This window comes from Mytilus trossulus, chromosome 3 (genome assembly GCF_036588685.1).
Source record: "Mytilus trossulus isolate FHL-02 chromosome 3, PNRI_Mtr1.1.1.hap1, whole genome shotgun sequence".
In the NCBI taxonomy this organism is placed as follows: Eukaryota; Metazoa; Mollusca; class Bivalvia; order Mytilida; family Mytilidae; genus Mytilus; species Mytilus trossulus.
In genome coordinates this window covers 41,872,583-41,895,767 of record NC_086375.1, presented here as the reverse complement: position 1 = coordinate 41,895,767, position 23,185 = coordinate 41,872,583, and the positions used below count along the sequence as shown (strand labels likewise).

Here is a 23,185-nt window from a genome sequence, read left to right as displayed (position 1 = left end):
TTAACACAGAATTGTCAATATTTTGAGTTAGAGCTGGGAGAAGTTTCTATAATTTTGATATTATTTGTCTCACTGGTAGTACACTACACTGTAAAAATATTTTTGAGAAAGAGCAGGTGCGATTTTTTTAATTTGAATTTTTGTCTAAAAGAAATGCACTACGAAATAACTGTGTTCTCGGGCCAGTTGTTGGGTTGCTGACCCTGAATTGTTTGTTTTAAGGAAATTTTGCTGTTTTTGGTTATTACCTTGAATATTATTATAGATAGAGATAAACTTTAAACAGCAACAATGTTCAGCAAATTTAGATTTACAAATAAGTTAAGATGACCGAAATGATCAGTTGACCCTTTAGGAGTTATTGCCCTTTATAGTCAATTTTTAACCATTTCTGGTAAATCGTAATAATCTTTTATAAAAATCTTCTCCTCTGAAACTACTGGCCTAAATTAATCCAAACTTGACCACAATCATCTTTTGGGGGTATGTAGTTTAAAAAATGTGTCCGGTGACCCGGCCATCAAACCAAGATGGCCGCCATGGCTAAAAATAGAACACAGGGGTAAAATGCAGTTTTGGGCTTAAATCATAAAAATCAAAGCATTTAGAGCAAATCTGACATGGGGTCAAATTGTTTATCAGGTCAAGATTTATCTGCTCTGAAATGTTCGGATGAATCGGACAACCCGTTGTTGGGTTGCTGACCCTGAATTGTTAGTTTTAAGAAAATTTTGCTGTTTTTGGTTATCATCTTGAATATTATTATAGATAGAGATAATTGTGAGCAGCAAGAATGTTCAGTAAATTAAGATGTACAAACACATCATCATCACCAAAACATAATTTTGTCATGAACCCATCTGTTTTCTTTGTTTAATATTCACATAGACCAAGGTGAGCGACACAGGATCTTTAGAGCCTCTATTTACAAAACGCAGCAGGAAAGATCAGGAAAAGTACTGCGTGCGATAAATTTGTTATAGGGTTCACTACTGATCCCCTACGAATCCATAGAGGGTGAGTAAAATCCATAGGGGACTCGGCCTACGGCTTCATCCCCTATGGATTTTACTTACCCTCTACGGATCCGTAGGGGGTCAGTAGCAAACCATATAACTTATTATATACTATGAAACCTGATTCGAATGTCCTTGAATTACACATAGACAAATGCCCAAGATCACCACACACATATTTATATAGGAGAGGGACGAAAGATACAGAGGGACGAACGATACCAGAGGGACAGTCAAACTCATAAATTGAAAATAAACAACGCCATGACTAAAAATGAAAAGGACAAACAGACAAACAATAGTTCACATGACACAACATAGAAAACTAAAGAATAAACATTACGAACCCCACCAAAACTAGGGGTGATCTCAGGTGCTCCGGAAGGGTAAGCAGATCCTGCTCCACATGTGTCACCCGTCGTGTTGCTTATGTTATGCTTATGTATACAAGGTGTGAGTTCGACACCCGTTTAGGGAAAATAAATTGTCAGCATAAAAATCTTCTCATAACATTGTTGGTGTAATTTTTTTTCAATCGTATATTAATATAAGTATTAATCCTGTATTACAAATACATGGAGATCAAGTGGGCATAAATTGTTTGGTTGTCAATTGCTTATAATTGTTTGTAAAAAAGGTAAATCAAATGCTCATTCACAGTTTCGATGTCATGAGTTATACCAATATATAAATCATCGACTTTATCGGTTATGTTGGAAAAACGAAAAAAGTATCAACAAACATTCCGTATTTATAGATTATCGTTGATTATCTCAACGAGATTGATTTTCTCGCTTGAGCTGGTACAGCGAAAGTGAGAAAAGCAATCGAGTTGAGATGACCAATGATAATCTGTTTATCGCTATTTTACCTATGACGACGTTGTCAATTTCAATGTCAATTTCGTTAGCAACGCCACGTGGCCTCCTTAGTTTCTAGCAATAATTGTTCCATCTCAAGCGAGAAGCATGATATGAAAATTATCACAAAAAAAGATCAAATGAAAAATGCACAAAATAGCGATAAAAGGTAATATCACACAGGCTAAAAATTTAGAACTAAATTCGAAATGATTTACTTACAAGGAAACTGCTACTGAACGTATTGAAAACTTTACGGACTTCTATGAATGCGGAGTATAATTTCAGTTTTTGTTGAATAATATTAAATTTAATCCGATAATGACAAATGGAAAGAATTCTTTTTGACATTTCATTTCAATTTAATGACAATGTTGAATATGAAGCTAATAAAATAAAACCTTTGAGCACTTATCCCTTCTTTATTAAAATAGATTTTAAAAGATTAAGAAGGTATTAGATTTTTTCGATAAATAATATAGAATTATTTTAATATAAACTCTAAGCCGGGATTGTCACAGTATATACCCTGTCTGAGAACTGAATAACATATAATGTTTATTGTTTACACGTTGTAAAACGATATTATATATATGTTCATTGTTTGAATGTATAGAGACAATATCATATGTTTATTGTTTACATGTATGTATACAATGTATGTTTATTGTTTAGATGTATTGAGAAAATATCATATATTTATTGTTCACATGTATTTTGACAATAACATATGTTTAATATTTGCATGTATTAAGACAATATCATATGAGTATTGTACATATTTAGACAATATGATATGTTTATTGTTTATAAGTATGTAGGCAGTATTAGAGTATTCCCAGATCCGTACTTATTGTATTTTTGTTGTTTGGATATAAATGTACCCTGCGGTTCACTCTGTGTTTTTGTAATATGTGTTTCTATTTGTATTCATCAGAATACACAGCCATAACAAACATTTGGGATACATAAACGCCATACGATGGAGCCAAAGGAACATCGCCTTTAAAACAGATTTCGTTATTGTGCTATTATTAATATATACAAAAGAAGATGTGGTATGATTGCCAATGAGACAACTATCCACAAAATGACACAAATGACAAAAACATTTACAACTATAGGTAACTGTATGGCCTTCAACAATGAGCAAAGCCCATACCTCATAGTCAGCTATAAAAGGCACCGATAAAACAATGTAAAACAATTCAAACGAGAAAACTAACGGCCTTATTTAGGTAAATAAATGATCGAAAAACAAATATGTAACACATAAACAAACGGCAACCACTGAATTACATGTTCCTGACTTGGGACAGGGACATACATAAATAATGTGGCAGGGTTAAACATGTTAGCGGGATCCCAACCCTCCCCTAACCTTGAACAGTGGTATAACAGTACAACATAAGAAAAAGTCTGAATATAAATTTATAAATTTAAACATGTTTGTATTCTTCTCTTTTATATTTGCCTATGTGCTTTTGCTAAATGCCTTTTTATGTTTGTTTGATATAAGTATATATGACGTGGCTCTGTACATTCCGCCATTGTGTTATTGTACTATGGTAAATTTGTGTATTCTTGTCTTTCATCTTTGCTTATATGCTTGGTCTCTATGCTATTTTATGCTTCTTTGTTAAATATTTGTGTGTTTTTATAGTGATTAACATTTTAACACAATGTTGACTGCTGAACCCCTTTTTTGACATTTTGACATATTGTAGCTGTTTGTTTTATTCAAGCATCATTGTCAAAACGATGGAATTGAATGCGACTGTCATGCAAGTGAGGGGTTAAGCTTGATTTAAAACCAGGTTTGATCCAAAATTCCAACATTTCAAAACACAACGAAAAGGTTTTGTTATCTTCATTTGATGTCTTGACTTTGCTATTTAATTAGGGACTTTCCGTTTTGAATTTTCCTCAGAGTTCAGTATTTGTTGGTGATTTTATTTTCCCTTATCAAGTGGCAAAATCAAAAGCTCGTTGGTAAGATCTCTCTTAAGTTCATGTTTATTGTTTACCTTATTGTGTCGACCCTTACATAACATTGCATAATCGTGCTTAATAAAGCGCCAAGTTCAAATAGTGTTCATAGCTGATAAATAACATTGAGACTAGAAATGGGGAATTTGTCAAAGAAACAAATACCCAACCAATGTGCAGAAAACAGCTCAATGTCAATTCTCATGCTATGAAACAATATATGTATTTTCTTTACTAGACTAATTTGGATTTTCATGGTTATGTTCCATTTATGAAATTTCAATTTGGAATTATTTCGTTGTGGTCTGGTATATTCCGAATGTTGAAGACTGAAGACTGTATAACTCAGTATTCAGGTTAAATTGTATAACTTGCTCTGCATCGTATATTCAATGTATTATTTATTATTATTATTTTTATTGTACACCTCTCGTAAGTATATGTCTGAATCATACATAATATACCATGCTTATATTAATTGATAGATAATTATATACGAATAAATATAGATGAAAAAAGAAATAGTTGATTGATATAGTCTCAGATGACTTGCTAAAGAAGCTACGATAAGTATATTTAATAAACATGCAATGGAGCATGATATTTTTAAAGGATAAATTTGTTATAAAATTTCTATATGATTGGGTGTGTCAATAACTATAGTGAGATCAACACTTGGATTGGAATATACTTGATGTTCACAGGTAAGTTTAAAATGTAAAATTTGATCAAAATCTTCATTTGCATTTGAACAAACAAACATATTATCACATGTTTAGATACAAAAATTCAACGCTTATGTGAAGAAACAAAACGTGTCTGATGTTTCTGTGAAGGTTTTAAATTAACATTATCCCTTCATGTGGATAAAAATTCAAAATTGAACCTATTGAAACAAATCTTTAAATGCGATTCAATATGCCTACAAAAAAGTACATGTTCATCTGGAAACCGTATAACAAATCAGATAAAAATAGATATAAGCTACTGGAATCTAATCGTTTGTGGTTACAAAACAACCAAAGTGCAGATCAATGTCAGCAATGCAGCGAGAAAATCCGACACCAAGAGGTAGGTTTTAACTATCACCTAAGCAACACTGTAAACTAGTTCAGCCAAATAGATGCAACACTACAAACCATACAAATGAACCAAAATTTAAAAACGATGAAAAAAACATGAAACAAAGACAAGAGGTTCCAGACAAATGGCAAGAGCAGAAATGCATCGCGGTTAAAAATAGTATATATATATTCATGTCGATTAAGATTAAGTAAATAAAACAAATTATAGATACCAGGATTAATCTTTGTAGTTACGCCAGACGCGCGTTTCGTCTACACAAGACTCATCAGTGACGCTCGAATCCAAAAAAAGTTTTAAAAAAAGGCAAAATAAAGTACGAAGTTGAGGACCAAAGTTTTTGCCTAATACAGCCTAGGTAATCTATTCCTTTTTTATTTAAAAAAATCGAAAGTTTTGTAAACAGTTATTTTATAGTTATGACCATATCAATGTTAATTAATGTCTGCACATAAGTTCTGACTAATGGGTTCGTGTTACCCTCGGGGAATTAAAAACTCTGCCAGCAGTAGCATCGACCAAGTGGTTGTGAATAAACTCATAATAGATACCAGGATGAATTTGGCATTTACGCCAGACACGCGTTTCGTCTACAAAAGACGCATTGCTGACGCTCTAATCCAAAACAGTTTTAAAAAAGGCCAAATGAAGTTCGAAGTTAAAGTGCATTGAGGACCATAGTTCCTAAAACTTTTGCCAATACAGCCAAGGTAATCTATTCCTGAGGTAGAAAATCATTTCAAATTCATCTTGTATAAATAATACTAGTATTAAAAAGCTATTAACCAAGTGAAATTTCTTTGGTTTAAATGTGTAGTGTCAATTTGAAACTCATGGATCAATTTAAAAAAGCAATAAACCAATTAAAAATTATTTGACATGAATGTTCCTTTGAAGGCTAAAACAAGTGATATTACAAATCCACAAATATAGGTCATAGATTTGGTTTAAATTTGAGAAGAGTCTTAATTCTTATGGATACACACTAGGACTGTTTTAGAATGCACGCATCATGTTTAGGTAGAACGGCCAATATTTGCTATTAAAATGGCAAACTCCATTTAGGCACAATGTAGCCTCTAGTTGCGTCTCTTTTTTGTCCTTGTGTACATGAACTCTAATCAATACATTTTTGTTTAGATTTACAATAGCGGACATGCATTTAAGATGAAGAAATTGACAACAAGTGTTAGTGTGTACATGATATGTTGGGTTGGATTTACCTGTTTAGCGTATTCAAAAGTCATTGTAGTAAGTACTCACATTTGCCTTAAAAAACCATTATCAAACTATATGAAATATCAGATGTTATTGTGAGTTAATAATTTTGAAAATTTAAATCAAGTTAAGATGGAGATAAAAGACTCAAAAGTCAATATTGGTACACAATTGAAAAGATAGAAAATTAAAGCTTAGACAGTGCAATCTTCGATAAGAGAAAGGTTGAATATCACCAACTTTGTTGTACTGGAAGACATTTGAAGTCCTCTTCTAACATGAATAAGTAAAATAAAAAGAATTTACAAGAGTGGTTGATTTTCATTATTTATTCAGGTATACTTGTAAATTCTCACACAACAAATACGTGTTAAGTTCAACTTTTATGAGTATCCTTAAGAAAGAAGAAGAAGACATAATAAGTAAACCCGTATCTAGGCATATCTGTACTTTTCGGAATATTTCAATGAAGAAATTCACTTTTTTTTTTTCAATAATAAGTAAAATCACAAATATACTGAACTCAGAGAAAAATCAATTTGGAAAGTCCATAATCACATGGAAAAATCAAATAATAAAACGCATAAAAAACGAATGGACAATAACTGTCATACTCCTGACTTGGTACAGGCATTTTCAAATGTAGATTTATATATTTATCAATTTAACCAAACATTTCAGATCGAACATGGGGAAAGCATACATACCTTCAAAGACGAGATGACAGGATTTGGACCAAGTATTTCAGAGAATGGCATGAAGGTACAAAAACTGTTAGACTGTTATTTAAAGAGAGTCGGACGGTACTAAAGTTAAATAAAGGGGGGGTCAGTTGCAACGAAAATTAAAGGTAAATGGATCCTAATCCTCAAGTGACATCTGTCATGATGCCAAATAACACAAAAAATACAAAAAAACAAAAAACAACAAAAGTTCAAAACCAGAAGAAATTTGAGGATTATTCAACAATTTCAGAAATTTACGAAATGAACTGAATGAATGTTAATCAATGTTTTGATACTAGCTAAATGTAATTCCTAATCATTTAACAAAAAAAAAGTTATAAGAACAATACGGCAAAAGGCATCGTTTAAAAAAAAAACATTTAATAAACTATTTTATTTAACTTCATTGATCTTATTAACTTTCAGGGAAAACTTGTATATTTTGGACAAGTTTACAATACTTCATGCCTGGATTATGGACCACAGTCTCATTTGCAGAATAGCATAGCATTGATGCGACAACACGGCTGCAATATTGCGAATATGGTAATAATACCATGTAAACACATTGTAAAATAGAAAAATCACTGACGTCTAAGGTTAACAAATCTATGAAAAGTAGTCCGAAATCACTTTGAAAGAGAGGGGGCAACAACATTGACAGAAAAACACAATAAATGCCCCAAAACATATCAAACAATATAATTCAAGCACGATTACATGTGAAACTTTGATCAGATTTTACTTCATTTTTGTGATTGTACTGTTTTATAAAATTTTACAGAATATAAAAATCGAAACAATTAAACAAGTGTGCCATTCTTAAAGAGAATCCAACTAATTTTACATTGACATGATATACGGTTTCAATAAATAACTTAGATTTTATGATTTACGTTCCAATAAAAGTTTTTGGAAGTTGAAGAGAAATATTTTCAAAAACGTGTTAAATCAATAAAAGACAATGCATGCTTTTGTTAGAAACATTGATTGTTACGAATATCAATTAAATTTTTAAAATCAAAATTACAGGATATGAATGTATTTATATTTCGGTATGATAGACAACAGAAAACCACAACACTGACTGTTATCCGGATTTGAACGTTCTTACAAAAAGAAGCAAACATGGTATGCTTGCCAATAACAGAACTATTACAGTTCAAATGACACGAATTAAGACCATATAAATAACCATACGGCATTTAACAATAAAATTCATCCATATCGTATAGTTAGCTATAAATGTTCTTGGCATGATAAAATGTGAAACAGTTCAAACAAGAAAAAACTAAGGGTACTATTAACAACAATACAATTTACTATGCACAGTCCTGTCAGAAATGAACCAACGGCACCATTCAATTATAGGTACCTGAATTGGAACAGGTACAAAAAGAAAGTTTTTGGGTCAACCATGTTTGTGAGCAATTCACATTCCATAATCTGAAATGATGGTTTTATAACACAACATAAGAACCAATTTTATTAACCAACTCTGTATTACCGACAATTTCAAAAGAAAAAATAGAACTTTTCCAAAACAATATTAGCTATGCCTTAAGTTATTTTCAAAATAGAAATACATTCCTACTTTTTTCAAATGTCTTTAATAACTGTTTTAATCAAAAGGTCATGTCTGCACAACGCATGAACTACAGTGCTGTTATTATTAGTAAGAGGAAGAATGCAGTTGAAAACCTAATGAATATGTCAGAAACCACAGGTAACATGATTTGCTTTTCATATAGATTTTAAAGAACAGCATAGCAGAATATTTGTCAAAGGTAATACGAACGTCTATTCTCTATATACAGAACAATGCAAAATACCTAACTTTCAGCTTTGTAAATATCTGACAACTTTAAAACTATAAATGCAAACCTCTATAATTATAATCAAGTGTCATATAAACGATCATAATGAACTGCTATACAAACAACCGATAAAAAGGTTTTATTGATATAGTATAGCATTCGTTGCATAAAGGGACATTTTGATTGATATTCATGAAAAATATGTTTATTGCAAACAACACTAGCACAAATTCAAATGATCATTACCATCAAAATACGTCAACTTTAAAATATACTAGGCATTTAATACTGTGAATAATTCCAAAACTTCTTATTTCTAGACTGGTATTTATAAAACCATTCACTCTGAAATAGTGGCAGATTAAATGATTAAACAGTGTAGAATGTCAAAGAATCATATTTGTTATTTTCAGATACTTTTAAATATGTGTTGCCAAAAAAAACACATTGAGAACACGTTTTATTGAGGTGTCCCCTCATCACCAGACATGACAAATATCCCAAACACGACTCATTCAGATCATCGTCCTAGTGACAACAGCAATATTACACATATACAGCCTTGTTCAGTTCTCCTTAAAGACATTTTGGTTTTTGATGACACAGTACAACACTGTCGCATTTCAAAATGTGAGACCAAAGGCTGCAAAACTGACCAAGAAGTCATATTTTACCAGAAGTTACGATGATCTGAATTGTAAATCGATAAATGTCGTCTACGGATTAGAGTGCAACCTTTGCGGATTGGTATACGTCGGTGAAACGAAAGGAATGCTAAACAAACGTATGTGCGGTCATAGATCAGACATTAACCTCAATGCTAACGACGTTCTATACCAGCATTTCAATCAGCCCGATCATTCCATCGTTTCTATGACAGTTCGAATTATCGAAAAAATATACCATAGTTCGAACAATGCTAATCTTTCAACGACTCTCCGTAGACAAAAAGAAGACTACTGGATTAGACAATTGGGAACTGCAACACCTTATGGCTGCAATGACAAAATTGATGGTATAGGTATTCTATCTAGTCCTTCGTGTAACTCGGTAAATGTGATGAATATTTTCAACTCGACTCCTCGACGTACAAACCCTCATTCAAACCAATACAAACTACAAGCTATAATTTGGGATATTGCTAGTCACAGACTTTTCAAGCCAGTTCGCATTGAAAAAGATGAAAAAGAGAAATGATATTTTCTAAATCTTTCCTTTGCCAACAAAGGTCTCGATGGCGTCAACCTAGGCAATATCCTTCATCATAAATTAGTTCAATCGAAAATACCTCCTTATTTCAAAGACTGTTTCAGTCTGTACCAATAATTTCTTATACCTATACCAAACCTATTGCAATTAAAATTTTCAATTACAAACGCGTTTTGCAGGATCTCGATATTGACGACTTCAAGTCTAAACCTCCTGATTGCACTTGTGCTAGTTCCCAATTCACATATTATCCTGCTGGCCACGTTATTACCGATGACCTTAGCATTGTAAATAACACTTCTCTACGAAACGTGTTATCGAAAGGTCCGAAATATCGTGAGCCTAAATCCATCAATTGGAAATACAACTTTAAAATATTGATGGATTCAGTCGAGGATTATGCCAGGCAATGGGCTAAGCGCGAGAAGGAAGACGTAGACACTCTATCCGAATGGATTAAGACAGTGAGGTCGTTAATACAAATCAGAATTAAGAAACTGAATGGGTCCATTAATGCCCATGCTACGTCAATCTTCAAAGATCCAAATGTTGCTAAACATCTATCTGACCTCCATGATAAATATGTTGTTGTCCCCGCAGACAAAGCCCCAAATAACATCGTTTTTGTCTGTAAAAGTCATTACATTAATTGCTTGATAAACGAATTAGATATAGACAATTCACTTGGAAACCCAACATATACCATCACGACACTTACCAAAGAGGAAATCCTTGATAATCATAGGTCTGTTCTTTGTTCCTTTGGTATTTCAACCAAAGATGAAGAACTGGATCTTCCATCACTGTATTGGATACCTAAATTACATAAGTGTCCTTACAAACAACGGTATATTGCTGGGTCTTCCAAGTGCTCCATGAAACCCCTTTCTAAATTATTAACATATATTTTATCAGCAATCAAAGACGGGCTTCAAAGTTATTGTGAAACTGCCTATTCTAGAGGTGGCGTGAATCAGATGTGGATACTTAAAAATTCCAAAGATCTTTTAGAGTACATACAATTTAACTCTCTTTCATCTTGTAACAGTATTAAAACATTTGACTTTTCTACTCTTTACACAAGTATTCCACATTCCAAACTAAAAGACAAATTAAAAGAGTTGGTATTACTTTGCTTTATTAAAAAGAATGGCCAACGTAGATACAAGTATCTTGTCTTAGGGAGGGATAAATCCTACTTTGTAAAGAATCATTCTGATTCAAACAAAAAATTCTCTGAAACCGATATTATCAAGATGCTTGATTTCTAGATTGACAACATATTTGTTACGTTCGGAGGACGTGTTTTTTCAACAGACTGTCGGCATCCCAATGGGAACAAACTGTGCCCCTCTACTTGCTGACTTGTTTCTTTATTATTATGAGGCTGACTTCATGCAGGAACTTCTTAGGCAGAAAGATAAGAAGTTAGCAATATCCTTTAACTCTACTTTCCGCTATATAGATGACGTTCTTTCACTAAACAATTCAAAATTTGGTGACTATGTGGATCGCATCTATCCCATCGAATTGGAGATAAAGGATACTACATATACAGTTAAGTCGGCTTCATATCTTGACTTACATCTAGAAATTGACAATGAGGGTCGTGTGAAGACAAAATTTTACGACAAAAGAGATGATTTCAGCTTTCCAATTGTGAATTTTCCATTTCTAAGTAGCAACATTCCAGCAGCACCTGCATACGGGGTATACATCTCCCAATTGATACGATATTCCCGTTCTTGCATTTCCTATCATGATTTTCTTGATAGAGGGTTACTGCTCACAAGGATGCTATTAAACCAAGAGTTCCAAATGGTAAAGTTGAAATCATCCCTTCGTAACGGACGCCATCACGTGTTGGTTGACCGTTATGGAATAACTGTTTCACAAATGATATCGGATATGTTCCTTACGTCGTAACTACAATCTCCTTCCCTTTCATGAATTTGACCTACCGAATTAGACTATTTACCGGATTTGTAATCACATAAGCAACACGACGGGTGCCGCATGTGGAGCAGGATCTGCTTACCCTTCCGGAGCACCTGAGATCACCCCTATTTTTTGGTGGGGTTCGTGTTGTTTATTCTTTAGTTTTCTATGTTGTGTCATGTGTACTATTGTTTTTCTGTTTTTCTGTTTGTCTTTTTCATTTTTAGCCATGGCGTTGTCAGTTTGTTTTAAATTTACGAGTTTGACTGTCCCTTTGGTATCTTTCGTCCCTCTTTTATTGAAGCATAAGCATTTTTTATTTTCACGATTACAATTTGCAGCAGTATGAATTTAAATGTATTATTTTGCTTGAATGTATTTACAGAAAACATTTGATTAATATCTTTATTTAATTTATATATTGTATTGAGGTGGTCAGACAAAGCTTGCCGCTGGATATCCCTTTTTCATCAACCCTCATAACCTAAAATTTGAAAGCTAATGCTGTATGAGCTAGATCAGTTATACTAGTTTGACCGAAATGGACTTTGCTAGTACTGACTAAACCACACAAGGTCCCGTTTTCATGACAGAGTGGAACCTTGGTTTTTTCTCATAATAATTGAATATAAAATTTAAGGATTTTTAGACGATGCGTTGAGATATGTCAGTCATTCATATATGATAAAACGACTTTTAAAGTTAGGAACACTTTAAAATAAACTGCGATCCCAAACACAAAGGAGTAGGTTCAGTAAGACCCCTTTTTGGGCCCAAAATATAGCAGTTTTACAAAATTGTTAAAATGTAAACGTTTTGTTATTTATTGAAAAGTAAAATGCTTCTTATACATAATAATGGGCTGTTCTTGTCAAAGCAATGCAAACATATCGGCCACTAGCATCATTAAATCATGCTAAATTACTGAGATCTTTACAATTTGAGCATTTTCGTTAAATTTTAGACGGTTTCCGTCGTAAATGAAAGTCGTCGCATTCGTGTTCATTCTTAATATTGAAATGTAAGTTGTATTTGATGATGATACATAACAAATATAGACGTTGAGGATAAACACGGATGCGGCCATTTTTATTTTTAACAAAACCATCTGAAAAGTGTCATTTTGTTTTTGAATATTTGATAGACCCTACATATTTAATCTAGACCTGAAGCGTTTTTAATGAGTAAATAAGTTAAACATTTTCACATAAACTAATTGAATCAACTGATTAAGACACTTATCGGACCTACTCCTTTGATTGACCATAAGTGTCAATTAATAAGTGAGTATTTATGTACAGAAAGAAATGATTAACCTTCATATCTATTTTAAATTCACTGGTATGGGTATTTATCATTTTTATTTAGTTTTGTACAAATTAAATGCATGTACTCTACATGGATATTGTGACTAACTGTATCTAATATAAAATTACAGCAGCCAGTTCACAAGACATAAACATTCCATCCGTTTTTGTGGAGGATAACGTTGCTTTGTATTTATTGAACTTTGAAATCGATCAGATGAGAAAGTAAGTGTAATGGTAAAAGAAATTTACAAAATTGTAATCCTGGTATCTATGATGACAAATGGATGAGCCGTAGACGAAACTTTCGTCTGGCGTATATACTAAATTTAGTCCTGGTATCTATGATGAGTTTATTTATTTAGAATCATTAGGTTAATGCCAATGCTGGTTGAAGTTTCACCCCAAATGTATCACCAACCCAGTAATCAACACTTCGGTATTGACACGAATTAATATTGAGATGGTCCTATAGTCATTATTAATTCACTCTTGCCATTGAGATAGTCCTATAATTATTATGAATTCATTCTGATATTTTTTGAATTTTTCTTATCCTCAAGGCTCTTAAACATTGTACTTGTTTGGCTTTATAAATATTTTGATATGAACGTCATTGATGAGTCTTATGTAAACGAAACGCGCGTCTGGCGTAAATAAACTATAATCATGGTAACCTTGACATTGACATTTTCTTAGTATTTCCATTTTTTTTTAAAAACCTTTCAGCGTTTTGGGTCCTTTTTGCTCTGCAACTTCGTACTGTATTTAGCTTTTTTTGACATATCTAATTCTAGTTTTTGTTGAAAATGAAACGTGTCTTGCCTACATAATTGTAATAATATGTTTATGCTGATTTTATATTTTATAGTTGTTTTCCATTCGTTCGATGGGTTTTATCATTTGATTTTGCCATTTGATTAGGGACTTTCCGTTTTGAATTTCCCGCTGAAGTCAGTTTTTTGGTGATTTTAATTTGTTTATATAAACATGGTATATTTATAAGCTGATTTGAGTTTTTAATTACTAGCTTTAAGCACTAAGTAAATGTGAGTATTTTTATTTGTGCTTTGAGCACCATGTCATTTTTGTAGTTTTACTGTGGCTTAGAAACAAGTTCTTTTACAACTAAGTTTAAAAATTAGGTGTATTGTTGTATTTTCACATCACTGCTGATTTCGTCATGTGTATTATATTACTTGGGGTGCTCTGTCATCAATACATGATAAATATGATTTTATGTTCCTTTCCCATTACATTTGGCATTTGAAGTTTGCAAATTATTACAATCGGTTTGATAAATTTACTGTTGTTGAGTCGTCGCTTTTACCATCCTTCAATAATCTTAAAACTTACTTTGAATAGATTTAATTTTAAATTAAGACATTAACATATTTGTATCCCTTCTTTCATAATTGTTAATTGATTATATTGAATTTAATTTACTTTTTCTGAATCTTGAACTAAAGAATTGAAACATTATAGTGAATAAAATGCATGTTATGCCGAAAAATGCTACTGTGATCAATAACTTACTGTTTAGAGTTTTAGATTAAAACATCAATCAGTTATGTAGCAGACTTCTAAATTATTTGTTACAGTATGGATATATACGGGTAACGAAAGATTTCTATATATCGCAGAAAATTGCCATTGTTTTTCTATTTATACATGTGTCTATATAAAAAAGAAGATATGGTATGATTGCCAATGAGACAATTATCCACAACAGACCAAAATGCAACAGACATTAACAACTATAGGTCATCGTACGGCCTTCAACAATTAACAAAGCCCATACCGCATAGCAAGCTATAAGATAAGATAGTTATCAAAGGTACCAGTATTATAATTAAGTACGCCAGACGCGCGTTTCGTCTACATAAGACTCATCAGTGACGCTCATATCAAAATATTTATAAAGCCAAACAATTACAAAGTTGAAGAGCATTGAGGATCCGAAATTCCAAACAGTTGTGCCTGTTTTTTTGAAAAATTTAAACTTTTGTTAACAGGAAATTTATAAAAAAGATAAGACAATGTAAAACCATTGAAACGAGAAAACTAACGGCCTTACTTATGTAAAAACATATGTCTGTTTGTTTAGCTAAAAAATGTTGTTAATATAATGAAATTATACGCTACTGTCATGCAAGTGAGAAGTAAACCCAGGTTTAATCCACTATTTTGTAAATTCAGAAATGCCTGTGCCATTGTGTGGCAAAATTAGTCCAGTGGACCTAATTTCACAGGAACTTTGGTCTGGGAGACAATTTCTACATAATTTGTTCCATCTCTATAAAATAAGTTCCACACTTTACCATGTGAAAACGATCTTGGTTGGTGAAATTTGATTCTTTCAAAGTGAAATAAGTTCCGGTGTGTGTAAAATTGGTTCCTTACCTGGTGAAATAAGTTCTGGGTTTGTGAGATTTGTTCCTCTGCTTGTGAAACAAGTTCCTTGTCTATGAAATATGTCCCACTAGTTAAACAAGTGATCTTCCATACTGAGCACTTGTCATCAGTGAGTTTTAAGTTAACATTCAAGTACATAATAAATACATGTATAATATTGTAAATTTTATAATGTAATAAACGAAAAATGTAAACATCCATTCTCTATACCATATTAAATATTTTTAATAGCATACACAATAAAAAAAATTGCCAAAGGACGCTTTTGAGACAGAAAAGAGTAGAAAATTAAAAGACAAATCATTCTGAAAAAAATATAGTTAAAGATGAACATTTGTACTAGGTTGAAAAGGTTAAAGTGTTTGATCAATTATATTGAAAGACATGTAGAAAAACAGGACATACTCTTTTGAAACTAAGCTGTGCAATATGTTGCAACGGTACTTATTTTCTGTGAAATAGGTTTGAACAAGATTAAATCATTAATTTCTTTAAATATATTTGTTCAAAACTAAGATCACAGGAACTTATTTGACTTTTTAATATTTGAACAAAATTCATGGAGCTGTGATTTTTGTTTCGGAACGTATTTCACATTTGGTCAAAAAATTAGTTCCGGAACATATTTTTCATTGCTGGAACATATTTTCTGTGATAAAGATACCGATGGAACATATTTCCTATGACATATTTACCGGTGGAACAAATGTGTGCCGGAACAAATTTTTGTTACATGATCACTAAATAATTTTTTATTAGTACATTGTCAGTTACAGATATTTACGGGTAACGAACGATTACTCTTATAACGCAGTAAATTTTCAATTTTTAAAAACATTTATAGCTAATAACTCTGTTTGTTTTGCTCACAAATTGTTGCTTATACTTACACTTACATTTGTATTTGTTGTTTGCTTGTGGTGCTTGATCTTATAACAATAAAATAATAAAACCAGATGCATGACTTTTATTTCAGTGCATATATACAAATCACAAGAGAAGAAGACGAAGCTAGTGCGTTTACCTGGACGGGATATATTGTGGCTGGGACATTTATGTTTCTATTGTTTGCTACTATTTGTTCTTGGAACTGTTCAAAATACGTAAGTATACCTTTACCTTTTACTGTTTCTAATGATAATTATCAAAGGTTGGCTTATAATTTGATACGCCAAACGCGCGTATTGTCTTCACACGAGTGACACGCAGATCAAAATAATACGAACGCCAAACAAGTATAAAGTTGAAGAGCGTCGAGGACCCAAATATCCAAAATAAATTCTGCAAAGGTAAATATATGCCTGGGATAAGAAAGACCTTAGTATTTCGAATAAATTATGCTTTTGCAAACTGTTAATTCATAAAAATGACTATATAATTGATATTCGTGGTGAACACCAAAATACTGACTAACTAATGTCGCGGCCTGAATTAATTGGTTATTTAAGATGACTATTATACCACAAAATGTTATGAATTATTCAAAAAAATAAATAAATATATATTTATATACGTAAAGGAACAATAATAAGGAAAATAAAAGAAAGAACAGTAAAACATGAAACCAATAAAGACATATGAATGACACGAGACGGAAGAAACTAAGGATAGGTGGGGGAACAAACAACAGAGTTAATAAATCATTAGGGAAACGAATCATAGAAAGAGCAGGTGCTTCCAAATGATTTGCAAACATGACAAGCTGTCTGTTCCGTAAATTTGATTGACCGAGCGTGACTTATTTAAGATGAATATTATTCCACAAAATGTTATGAATTGTTAAAAAAAAAAAAAAGATATATTTATATACGTAAAGAAACAATAATAAGGAAAATAAAAAAAAAGAACAATAAAACATGAAACCAATAAAGACATGAATGACACGAGACGGAAGAAAATAAGGATATGTGGTGGAACAAACAACAGAGTTAATAAATCATTAGGGAAACGAATCATAGAAAGGGCAGGTGCTTCCAAATGATTTGCAAACAATACAAGCTGTCTGTTCTGTAAATTTAATTGACCGAGCGTGACCGAATCTCATATGCGATATTTAGACTGAGTTTGGGATCAAACAGGGTTGAATACCAAGCGCAATTAATTGACGACACGAACGCATCCAAACTGTCACTTCTGATAAGTCATGCGATTTCCTTATGTTTTTTTTTATAAAACAATTGTATATTCTTCATAGAATATACGAGCTTTGAACAGGGTCAACTACTGTTGCTTTTTTTTTACATGCATTGTCATCTTTGTACAAGACATACATGTAATGTAACAAATAAGTTTTAAAGAAAGGCTGAAGCTCATATTTTAACAAAATTACAGGATCTCTGAAATGAGGATATGTAGTACGATTTTGCATTTCATATAGAAAAAAACAAACATTTAACAAACATATATATACCGATGATACATTTGTAAAGTTTTATGCTAACTTCGGAAAATCTGAACGATTATATCAATATACTAAAACATTTCAGATGTCTAAGTGAAAATTCTACTGTCATACTGATACACTCATTACATATGATTTTTACAAACTTTACACATGTTACTCGGAGATTCGAGATAAAATTACAACTGTTGAAGAATATAAGCCCCCATGAAACTATGAACACATTATTTGTTCAATCTTTCGAAACCATTAAACCAGGATCAATCCACCGCTTTCTACATTAAAAATGCATGTACCAAGTCGGGAATTGACACTTGTTATACATTCACTTGATGTGTTTAAGTTTTGATTTTGCCAGTTGATAGGTGCATGTACTGTTCAATATGAATTATCCTGAGAGTTCGGTATTTTTGTTATTTTAATTCTTGTTCTAGATTAATGAAAGATTTGAAAAAAAAGTAAAATCACAAAAATACTGAACTCAGAGGAAAATCAATTTGGAAAGTCCATAATCACATGGCAAAATCAAAAAACAAAACTTATCAAAAACGAATGGACAAGAACTGTCATATTCCTGACTTGGTACAGGCATTGTCAAATGTAGAAAATGATGGATTAAACCTGGTTCTATAGCGCTAACCCTCTCACCTTAATAACAGTCTCATCAAATTCCGCTACATCTACATGATGCGTTAAATAAACAGTCACAATTAATAAAATAGTCAAAATATGGGTACATCCGTCATCATCGTATAACAATTTTAAAAGGAACAATTTAACAGGACACAAAAACATCTACTATCTACGAACACATGGATTGATTTGAGTGTCTGACGTCAGAAAAATTATATACGTCACATAAATTTGTCGTTCAATGTGCATACAAACAATTTTAAAATTTACATAGGCAATGTACGCATACAGGGTTAAAAAATCAAAAGTATGTAAGAATAAATTACACAAATAGACCGAGATTGAAAAGTGTAATGTCGATGTAAAAATTTGACGGATTCTATTTGATAGATGTATTCGTTTTGATTTTTAAATTCCTGGACAAAATAAAATGATGTGTTTTCAAAGTTTGTTTAGGTTTGCTTATTAGTTGTGTTCATCGTTTAAGAGATTGTCTGGTCAACAGTTCCATAGACGTTTAAATTGTTAGTTATTTGATGTCAATTTAAATACGAATGATGTCAATCCAAAACGACGTTATGTGATTGTAAGGTTTCCTTATTATTTTAATAAACTTCTATTTTTTTTTATAGTGTAGATCAAAAACTAATATAATCAGCTGTTTTGGAAAGAAGAGGAGAACTTCGATGCCATCGTTTTGGAATACATCAGAAATACATGAAGCCCAGTTTAAAAAGGGTAAACATTTATTGATATACATGTACTTCAAATGGTAAATTTCTTTTGGTAAAGAGAGCTATTATTTTATCATGTGAATAGAAAATACAGAAATTTTAACAATGTATTAGAAGCTATATGCAAGACAAAGTATAAAGCTAATTGCAGTATGTTAACGTGCCGGTCGTACTAAATGATAAACCTTTAACGTTAATAAGTTAGAAACTTATGTCCAATATCTCAAATGTTACATGTTTGATATATTTTCAGACCTAAAACTAATTTGGTAATTAATGAATCATTATATCTTATCAATCGTCGGAAGAATAAACCATATACATTGAAATGCAACAAAAGTGATGTTCATGGAATATAAAAACATGTTACTCGTGTTTCACAGAAACTAGCCTCATGTAAATCTTCCTTAAATTGATTATTTTTATATCCGATATATGTATGAAACTGATAATACGATTACAGCAAGACTTCAAAATAATTCTACATGATTTATGGTTGATGGAATGAGTTTATTTGTTTACATTTAATGCAGGCTTTAAATACAAAACATGCCCGATATGTCTAGAGGATTTCGTTAAAAAAGAAAAGTTATGGATTCTGCCATGTGAACACGGTATGTATGTTTCCCATTGGTTTCATACAATTTTATGTACAAAATGTAAGGTTTAGGCAAGTGATACCAACAAACCTCACAAAACAAATATGTTGGAAAACAAAACAAATATGTTGGAAATATTGCTGTGCCATTTACAACATCTTGCTTATTTGGTTCCTACATAAACCCAGCATGAAGTTAAAATGTCAATAACTAATTCTCATTATCTTTACATCATATGTTATGTATCATTTTTTAATTGAAACATATATCCGACAAAGGTCACATCCGAGATCTGTATGCGAGCATTAATCGTATCACACAGTTTTGTTCTCAGCAACCCCGTGCACTGGGCCGATAACATTTTTATACATGAATATTGAACGCACTTTCTCAGAAGAGTGTAATTTGGTGCTTATCTGAAATCCAAGATATATATCTAATCGCTAACAAAAAGTAGTTTATACATTTGCGACATCATCCTGATTTTAGTCTTGTATTTTTGTGTTGTACATGCAAACGTTCTTTATTTTCAATCAGCAATATAAGCATACGATATGTATGACAGAGTTCAGAAGAAATGATAAGAGATGTCTTTGAAAAGAGGGGCGAAAGATACAATTAAACTCATAGATTAAAATTAACTGACAACGCCATGGCTAAAAATAAAAAGACAAAAGAGAAACAGGCAAATAATAGTACAAAAGGGTACTGGGGTGATCTCAGGTGCTCCGGAAGGATAAGCCAATCTTTGAGATTGACTGTCCCTCTGTTATCTTTCGCCCCTCTTTTATATGTTCGATTTCAACTTAAGATAAGAAATATTTCCAATTAGGTAGCTCTGCCACACGGAATTATTTCTCAACGCCAGTTAATGATTTCAAGTAAAGCCTCCAGTTTAAGATAATTCATAATTACGTGATCTATTTAGGCTTACATTTATAGATAGCTAATAGCAGATGTATTCATTTCTGGGTTACAATATTATTCGACGGAATTATTTCTCAACGCCATGATTTCATGTAAAGCTTCTAGTTAAGCTGCAAAATTAAGTTTAACCTTAGATTAGACACAACTAAAACATAATTATGTTGTAATCTCAGAATCATAATAAACACAAAGTGGATAAAAAATCGACCTTATGCAATTGCACGTAAATAAGTTCATGTATAGTACTCTGATTGCTTTTTGAACATTCATATACGAAATACAATGAAATAAAAGATGAAGTTTGGTCCGTTTTGTAGCATTCGATTAACATTTAAACTTGCAAACAGACTAATTAGATATAGGAAGATGTGGTGTGAGTGCATCAAGCCTTTTTGTTGAAATGTTTTTCAAAATCAATCGAAATAAGTTATCAGATGTATTGATGTTGATTGGTATAAGGTCAGTTTCTGTCCGGCGCAGGTCGTATACACCAATACAATGTAGGAAGTACATATGTCACACTTGCTGAAAAGGTTTTTTGGCTACGATAATTGGAACATTTCCGTGGTCATCTTTGACACAGTTAATCATAGCTGTCAACAAGTCATGACGGCATATTACCTCTATAACCCCTTGGTAAAGGGGATTCATTGTAAGCAGTTATCACCAATCAAGAAAGCCATCATAGTAAACGCAACATCAGCTATAGTAAACATATCAACTACGAGAAAATTATTACACATTCAGGCGTTGCTAGAATGTTGCTTCATAGATATTGAAAGTTCAAGATTGAAAACCTTAAGTTTTTTCTTTGTTGTGAAACTTTGCTTAGTAAATTATTTCATAAACAAGTTATATGTTAAGTTTTGTTTCAGGGTTCCACGTTGATTGCATAAACCCATGGTTAAATGAAGGAGAGTGCAAATGTCCAGTGTGTAAACGAATGATGATTTCAATACCGCTGTGAACCAGTTCCATACCAAATATGACAGGGAAGGCTTGCGTGGTTGCTTCAAGAAATGCACTACTCAACTTATTAACTTATTTTTCACATTGAATACAATCAATTTAAAAAAAGAATTAGATACAACGATGACCAAATCAAGTCGTAAAAATAAACCTTATTTAATATTTGCAAATGAATTTGGAGGTATTTGGTAATAATTGTATGTGACATAGCGTTCCAATGTTCACGTAGGATTATGATCCTTTTTTTAACACGTCTTAAAAACAATATCTGTGTTAAAAGTTTGTAACACGATAGTTTGACTATGATTGATATGCATGTATCGAGTTTGACGTACTTAAAAGAGGGACGAAAGATACGAAAGGGACAGTCAAACTCATAAATCTAAAACAAACTGACAACGCCATGGCTAAAAATGAAACTATTGTACTGGCACCTTTGATAAATACTATTTGGTATTTTTTTAAATTAAAATATACAGTTCTAATTGCAAAAGCTTACTTGCTTAGCTGGTTGTTCTTGGAGTCGATATTAAAAGGAAAAAAAAGACTTTAACCTTAAAGCGCAATGCAATAAATCATCATAACAACAGAGTATTCCAAAACTGAAGGAGAAACATCTGTTTATCTCAGGAAGATAGTGTTTGAAGTTTACAAATTTAATTTCTGAATCTGACTACAAACATGTCAAGAATCACATTGCTATTATACTAGAGCGAAACCATTAGACACTGTATGTGGGATATTAAAGGCAACTGTAATATACCACTGTGTATAGTCATACATCGATTAAGAGAAAACAAATCCAGGTAACAAACTTAAAACGGGGGAACACATCAGCTATAAGAGGAATACAACGAAACAACATCACACTGAAGTGCAACAAAAACAAAATACAATTCAACAATTTTACTTATATAACAACTGCCATACTTCTATCTTGATCCTGATATTGTGAGACGAAATGGTGTGTTGAACCTGGTTTTGTTGCTAGCCAAACCTCCGCGCTGTATGGCAATGTAAAATGTACCGCTAGAATGGCAACAATACATGACGGTAATACAGTACAAATAAGTTCAATAACACCCAGGACAGAGAAATACACAAATATATAATATAATGGTACATTTCGAAATGTTAACCAAAGAATGAGAATGAATAAATGAATTAAATGTAGGTTGGTGCACAAAAACAGCTTATTAATAGAATACAAAATGTTATTAGTTGCGTTTTACATTTCAAAAGCATTGTTATACATGTTATATGCAAATAAAAATTGTCAAATTGTTTTAATAATTAGGAAATGAACAAGACATAACAAAGAGTAATACGGTTCTGTTACACGCAT

At 32.0% G+C, this 23,185-nt stretch overlaps 1 protein-coding gene across 1 annotated transcript; it reads left to right on the top strand.

Moving 5' to 3' along the window:
• Positions 1-4,517: 4,517 nt before the first annotated feature.
• LOC134709439 (E3 ubiquitin-protein ligase RNF13-like) lies at positions 4,518-22,941 on the top strand. Its single transcript, XM_063569597.1, has 10 exons — positions 4,518-4,569; positions 6,089-6,199; positions 6,848-6,928; positions 7,318-7,437; positions 8,524-8,617; positions 13,294-13,387; positions 16,554-16,680; positions 19,244-19,349; positions 19,879-19,959; positions 21,747-22,941. Exons 2-10 carry the CDS (start codon positions 6,116-6,118, stop codon positions 21,836-21,838), a joined length of 879 nt encoding a protein of 292 aa, XP_063425667.1. The 5' UTR covers positions 4,518-4,569; positions 6,089-6,115; the 3' UTR covers positions 21,839-22,941.
• Positions 22,942-23,185: the final 244 nt, after the last annotated feature.